Source organism: Ascidia mentula, chromosome 2 (genome assembly GCF_947561715.1).
Source record: "Ascidia mentula chromosome 2, kaAscMent1.1, whole genome shotgun sequence".
Lineage (NCBI taxonomy): Eukaryota > Metazoa > Chordata > Ascidiacea > Phlebobranchia > Ascidiidae > Ascidia > Ascidia mentula.
The window spans coordinates 12,766,691-12,780,120 of NC_138567.1; the positions used below are offsets into that span (position 1 = coordinate 12,766,691).

Below are 13,430 nucleotides of genomic sequence, written 5' to 3' on the forward strand. Positions count from 1 at the left end.
TCTGAAATACTTACTACGTGGTAGTTTGGCGACCATGGTGGAAGTTTAGGCAGCTATGAAACATAGGTGAAATTCCTTCTTGGATGCCACTAAAAAATATTTTTTCGCAGATATCAACGAATGCAGTCAATCGCCACCTGTGTGCCACGCAATTGCGACATGTTCAAATGTTATAGGAACGTTTCAATGTTCTTGCAATACTGGGTATGCTGGAGATGGTTTAGTTTGCGCAGGTAAATAGGCGATTTAGCTTGTTTATCTTGATAATCATGACGTATTATTGCAACAAGAGCTTTTTGAGCAACTTCGCATTTTTAGAAAGGTTTATTGATCACCAATTATTGCTGAATTTCCAACTTTTTAGCTGATTCTAATCAAATCCATGCATGATTAGAACCCAAAATACCCTCCTTTTCACTAACTTCAAGTTAATTGCCAACGTTAATAGTTCGGGACAGGTTGTCCAGCTGTAAAACAATGGACAATTCCTTCATTGCTATTCTATCCACATTATTCATATATTCTCCAGACATCGACGAATGCAATAAATCGCCACCTGTGTGTCACACGAATGCGACATGTTCAAATGCTATAGGATCGTATCAATGTGTTTGTAACACTGGTTACACTGGAAACGGTATTATTTGCACAGGTAAGAAAAATACTAAGTTTATTTGTCATTTAGAGTGTTCTTAAGAACGCTAGAAAATTTGATTTTTTGTGTTAGCGAAAGTTATTAAATGTGCGGAGCTTTAAACTAAAAACCAATGTAAATTAGAACCCAATTTACTCTACTTTTTCATAGACTTCAAGTTAATTGCCAACGTTAATAGTTAGAGAAAGGTTACCCAGTTGTAAAATAATGACAGTTCATCCATGGCTATTCTATCCACATTATGCATATATTCTACAGACATTGACGAATGCAGTCAATCGCCACCTGTGTGTCACACGAATGCGACATGTTCAAATGCTATAGGAACGTATCAATGTCTTTGTAACACTGGCTACACTGGAAACGGTATTATTTGCACAGGTAAGAAAAATACTAAGTTTATTTGTCATTTAGAGTGTTCTTAAGAACGCTAGCAAATTTTCAAACAAAAAACACATCTCAGATTAGAACCCAATTCACTCTCCTTATATATTTACTTGAAGTTAAATGCCAACGTCAATAGTTCGGGACAGGTTATCCAGTTGTAAAAAAAGACAATTCCCACATGGCTATTCTATTCACATAACCATATATTCTACAGACATGGACGAATGCAGTCAATCGCCACCTGTGTGTCACACGAATGCGACGTGTTCAAATGCTCTTGGATCGTATCAATGTGTTTGTAACACTGGCTACACTGGAAACGGTAGTAGTTGTACAGGTAAGGAAAATACTAAGATTTTTTATCACTTGGTTTGTTCTTAAAAACGCTAAAATGTTTGATTTTTTGTGTTAGCAAAAGTTATTAAATATGCGAATTTTCAAACAAAAAACACATCTAAGATTGGAACCCAAATCACTCAACTTTTTCATTTACTTGACGTTAGTTGCCAACGTTAATAGTTCGGGACAGGTTATGCAGTTGTAAAACAATGGACAATTGCTTCATTGCTATTCTATCCACATTATTCATATATTCTACAGACATCGACGAATGCAATCAATCGCCACCTGTGTGTCACACGAATGCGACATGTTCAAATGCTATAGGATCGTATCAATGTGTTTGTAACACTGGCTACACTGGAAACGGTATTATTTGCACAGGTAAGAAAAATACTAAGTTTATTTGTCATTTAGAGTGTTCTTAAGAACGCTAGAAAATTTGATTTTTTGTGTTAGCGAAAGTTATTAAATGTGCGGAGCTTTAAACTAAAAACCTATGTAAATTAGAACCCAATTTACTCTACTTTTTCATAGACTTCAAGTTAATTGCCAACGTTAATAGTTAGAGACAGGTTACCCAGTTGTAAAATAATGACAATTCATCCATGGCTATTCTATCCACATTATGCATATATTCTACAGACATTGACGAATGCAGTCAATCGCCACCTGTGTGTCACACGAATGCGACATGTTCAAATGCTATAGGAACGTATCAATGTGTTTGTAACACTGGCTACACTGGAAACGGTATTATTTGCACAGGTAAGAAAAATGCTAAGTTTTTTTGTCATTTAGAGTGTTCTTAAGAACGCTAGAAAATTTGATTTTTTGTGTTAGCAAACGCTATTCAATTTGCAAATTTTCAAACAAAAAAACACATCTCAGATTAGAACCCAGATCACTCTCCTTATATATTTACTTGAAGTTAAATGCCAACGTCAATAGTTCGGGACAGGTTATCCAGTTGTAAAAAAAGACAATTCCCACATGGCTATTCTATTCACATAACCATATATTCTACAGACATGGACGAATGCAGTCAATCGCCACCTGTGTGTCACACGAATGCGACGTGTTCAAATGCTCTTGGATCGTATCAATGTGTTTGTAACACTGGCTACACTGGAAACGGTATTATTTGCACAGGTAAGAAAAATGCTAAGATTTTTTTGTCATTTAGAGTGTTCTTAAGAACGCTAGAAAATTTGATTTTTTGTGTTAGCAAACGCTATTCAATGTGCAAATTTTCAAACAAAAAAACACATCTCAGATTAGAACCCAAATCACTCTCCTTATATATTTACTTGAAGTTAAATGCCAACGTCAATAGTTCGGGACAGGTTATCCAGTTGTAAAAAAAGACAATTCCCACATGGCTATTCTATTCACATAACCATATATTCTACAGACATGGACGAATGCAGTCAATCGCCACCTGTGTGTCACACAAATGCGACATGTTCAAATTCTATAGGATCGTATCAATGCGTTTGTAACACTGGCTACACCGGAAATGGTAGTAGTTGTACAGGTAAGGAAAATACTAAGATTTTTGTCACTTAGTGTGTCCATAAGAACGCTAGAAAAGTTTAATTTTTCGTGTTAGCGAAAGTTATTAAATGTGCGAAGCTTTAAAGTAAAAACCAATGTAATATTAGAACCCAATTCACTCTAATTTTTTATATACTTCAAGTTTGTTGCCCACGTTAATAGTTCGGGACATGTTATCCAGTTGTCAAATGATGACAATTCCTGCATGGCTATTCTATCCACATTATGCATATATTCTACAGACATTGACGAATGCAGTCAATCGCCACCTGTGTGTCACACGAATGCGACATGTTCAAATGCTATAGGAACGTATCAATGTGTTTGTAACACTGGCTACACCGGAAATGGTAGTAGTTGTACAGGTAAGGAAAATACTAAGATTTTTGTCACTTAGTGTGTCCATAAGAACGCTAGAAAAGTTTAATTTTTCGTGTTAGCGAAATTTATTAAATGTGCGAAGCTTTAAAGTAAAAACCAATGTAATATTAGAACCCAATTCACTCTAATTTTTCATATACTTCAAGTTTGTTGCCCACGTTAATAGTTCGGGACATGTTATCCAGTTGTCAAATGATGACAATTCCTGCATGGCTATTCTATCCACATTATGCATATATTCTACAGACATTGACGAATGCAGTCAATCGCCACCTGTGTGTCACACGAATGCGACATGTTCAAATGCTATAGGAACGTATCAATGTGTTTGTAACACTGGCTACACCGGAAATGGTAGTAGTTGTACAGGTAAGGAAAATACTAAGATTTTTGTCACTTAGTGTGTCCATAAGAACGCTAGAAAAGTTTAATTTTTCGTGTTAGCGAAAGTTATTAAATGTGCGAAGCTTTAATGTAAAAACCAATGTAATATTAGAACCCAATTCACTCTAATTTTTCATATACTTCAAGTTTGTTGCCCACGTTAATAGTTCGGGACATGTTATCCAGTTGTCAAATGATGACAATTCCTGCATGGCTATTCTATCCACATTATGCATATATTCTACAGACATCGACGAATGCAGTCAATCGCCACCTGTGTGTCACACGAATGCGACATGTTCAAATGTTGTAGGAACGTATGAATGTTCTTGCAATATTGGGTTTACTGGAGATGGTTTAGTTTGCGCAGGTATAAAGTCGTTTCAGCGTGTTTAGGCATAACTAATTTTTTTAACATTTATTAGTTGCTGTGCGAAGGACTCTATCATTGCCTAGCGTTTACGTAATTGTGACAAATTTTGATCCATTTGATTCGAATCAAATAAACGAATGTACTGAGAATGTAAGGTCTTCTTCTTGCAGATTTAGATGAATGTAGCGGATCGGCCAACTTGTGTGACTCACATGCGAAGTGTGTAAATTTTTTTGGATCGTACGAGTGCGTTTGTCTCGCTGGTTACATTGGGGATGGTATTATCTGCACAGGTATGGTAACTTTATTTACCCAAAATCCTGTGTTCAGAAGTGTTTTATGAAGATATCACAAAAATAACATTAAACCAGTTATATCACGAAACATAAGATAGACGAGGTTGACATATGAACAGCATGTACCGCGTGGTTTAAAACAGTGTGCCTTAATAATTCTGCGTTCGCTGTTGTCAGCTTCACCGCCTCAACCGATTCCCGGGATTATACCAGTCGTTGACGTAAGCCAAGACTTACCTGGGTCACCCAGGCAGAACGCCTTTGCCGTGCGAAATCCATGCAATCTAGCACAAGACCTTTTCCCTAATTTCAACCCTGCCACCACAAACTTAGAGCTGATAGTACGAGAAAGCGTGTTGGGGCCTGGTAAGACATCGTATTATGTTTTAACGTTCTTTCTGAATTTAGGATATTTAACTAGTTATATTGCACTGATTTATCAGAGTACGTATTTTCAATATATTTTTCCTTTTAAACTCTTGCACACGACCACACCCAGCATTACGTTTCGATTTTCACCCACGTAGAAACATTATCAGACTTTCTTTAATCTTCCGTGTAGTGACAACCATCGGCACTTGGGCGACCTCCATTGACCAAACACCCATTCCTGCATACAAAGCAGCAACCAGCTCTTGTCCGGATATAGCCGAAGCTGTTGAATTTAGAAAAAGGAGGGGTTTGACACCAGATAATGAACGCTTTGTAGTAGGTGGGAGAAAATATTTATTGCACTTCATGATCAGCAGTTGTATCACACCAACCATTGTTGTAGTTTTGAAACAGTTTTTCGCCCGAAAACAGTGTTTTTATTTTTAGAAATTGCAAAATGGAATTAGCGCGTTTAAGCAAAAATGTGTTGAATTAAGGTCAAGACACGAGCTGTGACCGCAGTCAAGTTTCACAGACTTGCAATGGACCTTTACCGCCGGACAGAGCCTTTCAGGTTGCTCTGAGGTCTGAAGTCGATGGTGTGACATCTCCTTTAACAATTTTTTCCGCCGATATACGCACCGCAGGTAAAGAATGTGAGTTTAGTGTAGCTGCTGTGGAGCTGCTTAAAAACGTTCTGCAGCATGACCACAATACTGGGCTGCATGGCCAGAATGAACGCAACAAATAACACACTCAAGTAAACAATATCTTCCACTTAGTTATGCCGGCTTGCATTGGAATAGTTTGTACTGAAAGTTCGGTGTGCGGGATGGTTTCGTCCGACGGTGGCGCAACTCAATCTGCAGAGTGTGTTTGTGAACATACGACGACTGATTGTCAGGGTAACATGAGTGCTAATTGCTGCAAAAGTATCGGCCAGTTACAAGCAATGCTTCTTTCTCAGAAATTTGTCACGCCAGGACCATCGTCAGTTCAAGTGGAATTGTGCTGTACTTTCGACAAACTTTTGCAGGATTGATTGGATACTCCGACACTCTGTGCGAGTTCAGTGGTGAGTTGAGTTGAAATTAAAGATTTTATTTTCCTTATGTAAGTTGTAAGGTTGAAATTTTTACGGGTTCTGCATTTTCCTTATTTTTCCGGCGCAGGTCAACCGATTGCATTTGTTCCCTGTGTTAACGTGACCACGGGTGAAAGCGGACAGTCTTATGGACGTTTTGATATAGCCAGATTATCATTAATACCCTGCACGAACACGTCCATCGCCGAAGTTGTATCAACAGTACGAGTTACCAGATTGTGTTGTTCTTCTGTTAAATCTGTGATCTGTTACAATTATTTCTTCCCTACGTAGACTGATATTCCAACGATCAACAGCACAGCGTTGGAGGAAACTCTTGTCAAGCTGGATGTAATGACAGCTGATGTGTCAAGGCTGAGCGTTAACGATACCCAAGCTACAATTGACTTTATCAATACTGTTCAAACCCAGACGACAGTTCAGGTATGCGCTCCATTCGTAAAAATTTTCACAATGTTTCACATTTATTTTATTTATTTTTAGCTGACGGAATTTTCGTATCAACATTTAGTGGATATTGGAGACCATTTGACCGATTTCCTGAACCAGAGCACCACCAATCAGAACGCTACACTAACAAATGTGACAGGCTTCGTCCAATCACTGACTGAACTTGGATATCGTGTGGACTTACAAAACAATATCACTGCTTTAGATGTGATTACTCCAAGAATTGCAGCTAGGGTACGTAAACGTAACCAGTTTTGGACGTGATTGACAAAGACGCTAAGCAAGCGGCCATTACATGCACAACATGTACATAATCCAAACACGTAGTTCAGACAAACGTCGATTCTATTTCTGACAGATTGAGAGGATTCAGAATCCCGACATGCCAGTAATTTATGAACCATTCGTGTACGTGGAGGGACTGCTTGAATCTCCGGCTACGATTACCATACCTCAAGAGGCCATAGCGACACAAATGAACGGACAAAACGACAATATAACCGGGGTGTTTCTTTTTCACATCACGAACAACTTATTTCCATCTACAGAACCCACCACGAACAACGCAGTGAGTTTTTTGTTGATGAATCATAAAAAAAGAAAAACAATATGTTTAAAACAACTTGTTATGTTGCAGGTTATTTCCGGACAAGTGAGGGGTAGTGGTGGTGTAAGACAAGTGGCTAATTTACAACAACCAGTGGTAACTACTTATCAAGAAGACACAGTTCGTGGAATAGATCAAGATGATGCCACACTTCAGGTCATACAATATTTGTTAATGTATATTTGACTCTGGGCATAACTTCGTGGTTTAATTTCTCAACAGGCGAAGTACGTTAATCACACTTGCGTGTTTTGGAAGTTCACTACAGAAGCCTGGTCTACGGACGGCTGCTTCGTAATACCGAAAAGTGACCCGCCGCAATGCAGATGCAACCATCTCACCAATTTTGCAATGCTAGTGGTATTATAAAATTGCTTTGTTGTAAAATTGCTTTGGAAATTGGTAAAATCAATTTTAAGGAACACATTTCCGTTGTAGTTGGGTTAGTCACATTACAGTCATTTTACATATTTTACAGCATATCTACGACGTTCAACCACACATTTCCCTGCAAATAGTGACTTACGTATGCGCCTCGCTCTCTATCTTGTGCCTCGTAATAACATTCGTTATCCTCATTGCTTTCAAGTAAGTGACATTATATGAGAAAGTGCACATTTTTTACTGCAACGTGATGACAGAACTTCTGGATTGTCTTGGTATATTTATTGCGGTAATTTGTATTCAAATATTTTAACTCTATAGGTATATTAGAGCTTCCAGCTCGCTGCGCTTTTTCTTATACATGAAAACATGTTCAATACACAGAGATATAAGAAAACGACGACCGATACAAGTTCTCATGAACATATGCGTCTTACTTATCGTTGTGTTCATACTATTCATCGCCGGAGCTGACAATCGCGAAAACGAGTCTCAATGTGCAGCCGTCGCATTCCTGCTTCACTATTTCTTACTCTGCGTATGGTGTTGGATGTCTGTGTACGCATACTTTCTATACACGGCAGTTGTTAAGGTAACGCAGTATAAGATATAGAATTGAATACATTATTTGCATAATTGCGTATCTGCGAAAATGAACAACATTTTGTTTGTATTTAGGTATTTTACTCAAACAACAGTCGTTTTCTCAAAATTGGAGCTGGGTTGTCGTACGGCATTCCAGCAGTGATTGCTTCGATCAACGCAATCGCCACAGAGACAACAAAACAACCATCCTTGGAATCTCCTGTGTATGGACAAGGTTAGAAAAATTTGTACAGCACGGGTCTGCATTTCTGTTTATTTAAATGAGCAATTTTTGTCAAAAATATGGAGTGTGTGATATGCTTGATAATGTAAGGAAGGGAATTACATATAGATTTAACCAAAATAAATGTCTTGCATTGGCCCGTTTTCTCTCGTAATATTTAGAATAGGATGTTTTGTGTAACTCTATAATTTCTAACACTCTAGAACGACCGTCGGCATTTGCAACTTCATACCTGGCTGAAAATATGTGCTGGATCAAAGGACATTCGCTTTACTTTTCCTTTCTTCTGCCTTTCGGAATCATGCTGATATTCAATATAGTGATGTTTGTGATTGTGATCAGGAAACTTGTGTGGGGAAGAAAACAAGTTGTAAGTAATAAAAATGTCCGGGTCAAGATATCCACTTTGCTGTGACTATACAATTACTCCCATCCTTTGGGCATCAAACTAGAGCAACCATCCGTAGAAAACAAGATAGAAAAACTATGACATAGCTAAACCAATAGTGCCGTCAGGCCCCGTTTCACAATAAATCTTTTGTTCACATTTACCCACACGTTCTATTTCATATATCACTCCTATTTCATGAAAGTGTTAAATATGGCCACAAAGGTACCACAAAGTGGAAATCTGTGTGCCTGCTAATGTCGAATCTAGCACAGAGCCGCAGTCAACAGCTGCACTGATGAGACCTCACAGGTCGAAACAATGTGTACACCCTATTTGCAGCCTTCAATGATTATTATGGCTTTTTTGCACATACGTTTAATATGATTTTCTAAACCTCACGTAATTGATGAAGTTCAATCTGATCAACGTGTAATTGCAGTGGGATCCAACAAGGAAAAAATCCTCCCCAACACACCATATCCAAATTGCTATCACTACAGCAACCACTCTTGGTCTCAGCTGGTTTTTCGCATTCTTCATGATGCTTTCATCGAGTCCGGGATATCTTACTGCCATGAGTTGGCTTTTCTCCTTAACCGCAGGACTGCAGGTAAGGCAAACTTTTTTCTTTCACACAAAATTATTTTTGCATACTAAGTAGCGCTTTCTCATACATTATGGGGTTTCAGTTTCATTCCAAACGTACTATCACAAACTTTCTTAAAAAATATTTTAATGGCCGAAACCAATAAAGAAAACTTGCCTGCTCCAAAACTGTGGATTTGCCGCGCGTTTATGCGTTTGTATTCAAATGCCTCGCTTTGCCTGCAGTTTATATAACAAACCCAAAATAATGCATCAATCTGCAGCTAAAAATAACAAGATATAAACCTCGTAAATAGCACCGTTTTTAGGAACTAAAATCCATTTTTCAAAAACTTATTTGTTTTCAGGGTGTGGGCATCTTTCTGTTCACGATTGTAAGAAAGAACGACATTCAGATCTTAGTACGCACATTCTTCGAAGAACATGGATGTTCTTGGTGTGGTGTGCCCGCTCAGCCTCCGGCAACACTACGAAGCCATGAGCCCAAATCCAGCGTCCCCAGCCGTTCACATTCGACCCTGGCCTGAAGAAACACTCTAACACAAAATTTGTTCTAATGAGGAAATATGCAAATACACTCAAACATAGGCTACATGGTTTCTGACGCTTCGTGTGTTACTGACGCATAACGTCAAACGTATCTTTTTATTTATTGTAATATCCAATTTATAGTTATGACCCATTTCATCAATATATTATGAAAGCATGTAGTCTTAACATGTTGTAACGCTTTAAATTGGTCCTTCATCAGACGACATTCGAACCGAATCCAATATGACGTTTGGATACGTATTTTTGCCTAATAACCGAATCTTCACCATGGTAAAAGTGTAAATATTTTGCTGCAAACTTACTCTGATCTGAATACAATAAACTACTCAGTGCCAAAAACTATTGATCTCATTGTTGAAGTTGCATTTAGCTGGCGGAAATTATTGTTCGCATCACGAACTTTTTATTTAATTATTTTAATTTTCTGTAATGTTTGTAAAAAAATGTAATGTACAATTTTCAATCATAAACACTTTTCTTTGATATAATTGATTTTTGAAAAAAAGTAAAACCAATTTCAAATTTTGCCACAGATTTGTCCGGGTTATTTTTGTATATTATTAATATACCAGGTACTTGACTACACGATCTCTTTGTAAATCTGAAAAGCCTTGCACTAGCTGTAACTGTTTTTGACCGTAAAATATTCAAGGATATTTTTATGTAAAAATGAATTGTAACTGATTTATTAAAATGCAAGCATTTTGTATAAAATGCAAGCACCAGAGCGCACATGTATTACAAAAACTTACCTGATATTTCATAGGTTACAAAAATCTGATCACCACATTGTAATTTTAACAAAAAGATAGATTAACCAGTTTTTATGCAACGTTTTCCAAATTGTTTGCCACTTTACAATTTCCGTCTGTTGTTTCATTAAGCACGAACACCAGACGGAAAGATCACGTTTTCGTGTGTCAAATAATTTGTATATATTTCATCTGGCTTGTTTAGCCTTGCATACGTGTAGTATATAAAATGCCCTCATAAAAATTTACAAAAATGGTAAAATCGGAAGTGTTCGTAAAAGCGAGGGAGTTTAGCGCCATTCCAAAAGAAGATGATTTTCAGATGATCGTTACATGTGTTTCTGGCCTTGCTATAAGTCATAATTTGCCTGCTGAATAGGTGAAGTAACAGATTTACATCACCATGAATAAACTTCACTATTTCCCTTTGCTGTGACCACACAAAGATTCTGTTTGTTTGGAAATCAGAAGAAACGGTTAAGAATATCAAAGAGAATGAAGTCGGAGGAAACTGGGTCTTTCCAAGGGAATCGGTTTGAACAGAGGTAGCATGAGTTATTGTGGCGCTATGTGGCGCTATGGTAGCATAAGTATACTTACCCGGATCTGCTCACCATGGATTAATGTTTTGTTCACAACCTCACGGGCCACAACCGACAAGTCGGTTAAAAATAATCCTCTACCTCCTTTTTATTATTTTTATCATCTAGCTCTATTACACGGATGTTATTGAAAAAAATCATGATATCAACGACTTAAATTCTGATATAAACTAAAATATTCTTTTACAAGGACAACACTAACAAAATAAGCGAAAAGTCATATTCCTTTACTGTTGACGGCCGACTATAATGAAAACGACTTAACGTGCTTGGCGGAAATATTTTTATAAAAACAAGACAACAGATTGTACATTTGGAAAAACCATAACTGACAATAAACAACTTCAACTTAGATAATTAAAAATGTCCTTCTTTTAATCGGTTATAGCCCATTGCTTACAGCTAAGCGAATGCTACCTATACAGCACCGAACGATGCAATACCACTGTTTGTATCTAACTGCAATCCTTCATTGCAATTTTTGAAAGCAAAATTGGGCGATATGAGACCTCCCAGGGTTGGCCCTGGGAATGATAGTCTTTTCTTTAGAGATGTGGGAGCGTTTTGCACCACGGTGAAAGTTGGAACAAACATTAAAATAGCAGGACTCGGGTAACTGTCTTTTAAGTGAACATGCAAAAAGTTCATTGCAAAGATTTCTTTTTCATAACCGTTATGTTACTGTGAACTCTAGTGCAGCCACTAACTGAATTGATGCAAATTACAAAACACCTAGGATTACACCGTGCGGTGGAGCTAGAGGACTACTTTAGATAACATCCGTATGGTAGAGCTAGAGAACTACATTAAAAATCATCCGCACCGTAGAGCTAGAGCACTATTTTAAATAACATTGGTGTTGTGGGGATAGAGGACTGTTTTCAATGATATCCGTGTGGTATGACGGACCCGAGTGACTGAGAATTCATTCAAACGCATTTTTAGTGATAAAAGTCCCAAACTTTGTTTTGTGTCATAAGCCTGATCAAGCCTCGTTGTGTAGCAGGCAAAACGTCGGTAAATAAAAATCATCGTTTATTGTGTCATAAGGTTTGGTTCATTACTAATCAAATAGAAGTCAATAACAGATTGCCACATATGTTTATTCCAATTTCAACCTAAGTACATGTTTTTGGTTACTAAATTAGAAAAACATTTTTCAAATGACGTTGACACAACAGTATGTGGGCTTAGCGGGGTTTTGCCAGGTTCGTCCTGGTAGAACTCAGTAGGACAAAATATATGCTGGTTCTGTAATATCCGTGTTTCTGGTAAGATGTTATTCATAAGTAGAAGTACACTGGCTATGGCATTAGCTGAACCCCAGCCACACAACTACTACGCCAATGTGTTAACATAGCCGCCCTCGACTTATGTTTATTCAATCCAGTGCGGTTTTTCGTAACCAAACAGCTCGAAATCCATCTTATAATGTTCGTAAACTTTGCGGGACAAATCTTTGGGAATCTTGGCGAAATGTTCCTCCACTTTTGCGAAGTTACTTTTAAAGTCGCGTTTCGGGAAAAATACGCGTTTGTCTTTTTCATTCAAATTCAACGCATCGCTCAAGTAACTCACATCCTCTCTGAAAGTTTCGAACTTCATAATGTGGGTATAACGATGCACGCATGGGTTGCACGTTGTATTGAAAAATTCCCAATGGCCATCTTTTTCTTTCGTTGCAAGAAGATAGTTTAAAAAATCTTCGAACGTTGCTGTCCCGCCATCATCAGTACGATTTCTATCGAAAGAATTTCTTCTAGCATGTCTGAATAACTTGTTGATTAGCTTTGATAGAGGCCCATATGTAGACGTAAACCCAGGGCTGTCAGGCTTCATCTTGTCATTGTAAGCCGAAACCAAACGACTGAACGGATTTCTGACAGTTATGATCTATCAAAAATCAAAAGCTATCTAGACTTGTAAAATTGAGGCGATTAAGACACGATGGTAAACATTTAGTGGTTAATTAAAGTAAACATCGGCATATGGGCAATAATTCAAAACCTTGAGTGAAGCGTTATCCCACACTTGTTGGACTTGTTCTCTACTTCTCTTTGACCCAACCCGTGCATTTTGGTTTGCCATGATCATCACTTCATCGCCTCTTATCTTCTCATTGAGATAATCTTGTTCGTTGAAAAAACCCTCGAAAACCATCACAGCTTCAAGCCAACTGGTATAGCCGCATTTGAAAATATCACAAGTAGCAAACTGGAACAGATATGATCACTCTTTAAATGAACTTTATGGCCCACTGTAATGTGTTATACCTCGTACTTGGTTGAATAAAGAGCATTCAAGTTGGGTTGTTTTGTAAAGCCTGTAAATTGTTGGTTCCATCGCCGACAGGCGGATTGTAGTGTGTATTTTCGCTCGTTTTGAAGAGCTTTCATAAGTTCCCCAGT

The 13,430-nt window shown here is 37.8% G+C and overlaps 2 protein-coding genes across 2 annotated transcripts in view; one reads left to right on the plus strand and one right to left on the minus strand.

The window, feature by feature from the left end:
• The window catches only part of LOC145890156 (uncharacterized), a 68,165-nt gene extending 58,078 nt beyond the window's left edge, over positions 1-10,087 (plus strand). Inside the window, exons 29-57 of the mRNA XM_082981189.1 lie at positions 111-233; positions 530-652; positions 914-1,036; positions 1,257-1,379; positions 1,643-1,765; positions 2,027-2,149; positions 2,411-2,533; positions 2,796-2,918; positions 3,181-3,303; positions 3,566-3,688; positions 3,951-4,073; positions 4,247-4,369; positions 4,550-4,738; positions 4,935-5,084; positions 5,242-5,391; positions 5,527-5,649; positions 5,712-5,819; positions 5,917-6,050; positions 6,123-6,272; positions 6,333-6,533; positions 6,658-6,867; positions 6,937-7,062; positions 7,129-7,266; positions 7,385-7,494; positions 7,675-7,882; positions 7,969-8,110; positions 8,323-8,489; positions 8,950-9,120; positions 9,464-10,087. Coding sequence (XP_082837315.1) covers positions 111-233; positions 530-652; positions 914-1,036; positions 1,257-1,379; positions 1,643-1,765; positions 2,027-2,149; positions 2,411-2,533; positions 2,796-2,918; positions 3,181-3,303; positions 3,566-3,688; positions 3,951-4,073; positions 4,247-4,369; positions 4,550-4,738; positions 4,935-5,084; positions 5,242-5,391; positions 5,527-5,649; positions 5,712-5,819; positions 5,917-6,050; positions 6,123-6,272; positions 6,333-6,533; positions 6,658-6,867; positions 6,937-7,062; positions 7,129-7,266; positions 7,385-7,494; positions 7,675-7,882; positions 7,969-8,110; positions 8,323-8,489; positions 8,950-9,120; positions 9,464-9,643 — 4,133 coding nt within the window. The 3' untranslated portion in view covers positions 9,644-10,087. The remainder of the gene's footprint in view (positions 1-110; positions 234-529; positions 653-913; positions 1,037-1,256; positions 1,380-1,642; positions 1,766-2,026; positions 2,150-2,410; positions 2,534-2,795; positions 2,919-3,180; positions 3,304-3,565; positions 3,689-3,950; positions 4,074-4,246; positions 4,370-4,549; positions 4,739-4,934; positions 5,085-5,241; positions 5,392-5,526; positions 5,650-5,711; positions 5,820-5,916; positions 6,051-6,122; positions 6,273-6,332; positions 6,534-6,657; positions 6,868-6,936; positions 7,063-7,128; positions 7,267-7,384; positions 7,495-7,674; positions 7,883-7,968; positions 8,111-8,322; positions 8,490-8,949; positions 9,121-9,463) is intronic.
• A 2,108-nt stretch (positions 10,088-12,195) lies between these two features.
• Positions 12,196-13,213, minus strand: LOC145889872 (carbohydrate sulfotransferase 13-like). The gene is made up of 2 exons (XM_082980919.1): positions 13,030-13,213; positions 12,196-12,915 (listed from the first exon to the last, which is right to left on the minus strand). Exons 1-2 carry the CDS (start codon positions 13,180-13,182, stop codon positions 12,400-12,402), a joined length of 669 nt encoding a protein of 222 aa, XP_082837045.1. The 5' UTR covers positions 13,183-13,213; the 3' UTR covers positions 12,196-12,399.
• Positions 13,214-13,430: the final 217 nt, after the last annotated feature.

What these genes read in the sequence shown, in the direction of transcription:
- LOC145889872 (XM_082980919.1), bottom strand. Translation starts at nt 13,182, where the DNA reads ATGGTTTTCGAGGGTTTTTTCAACGAACAAGATTATCTCAATGAGAAG. An exon ending in GGGATAACGCTTCACTCAAG is followed by an intron (nt 12,916 to 13,029) that starts GTTTTGAATTAT and finishes GATTTTTGATAG; the next exon opens with ATCATAACTGTCAGAAATCC.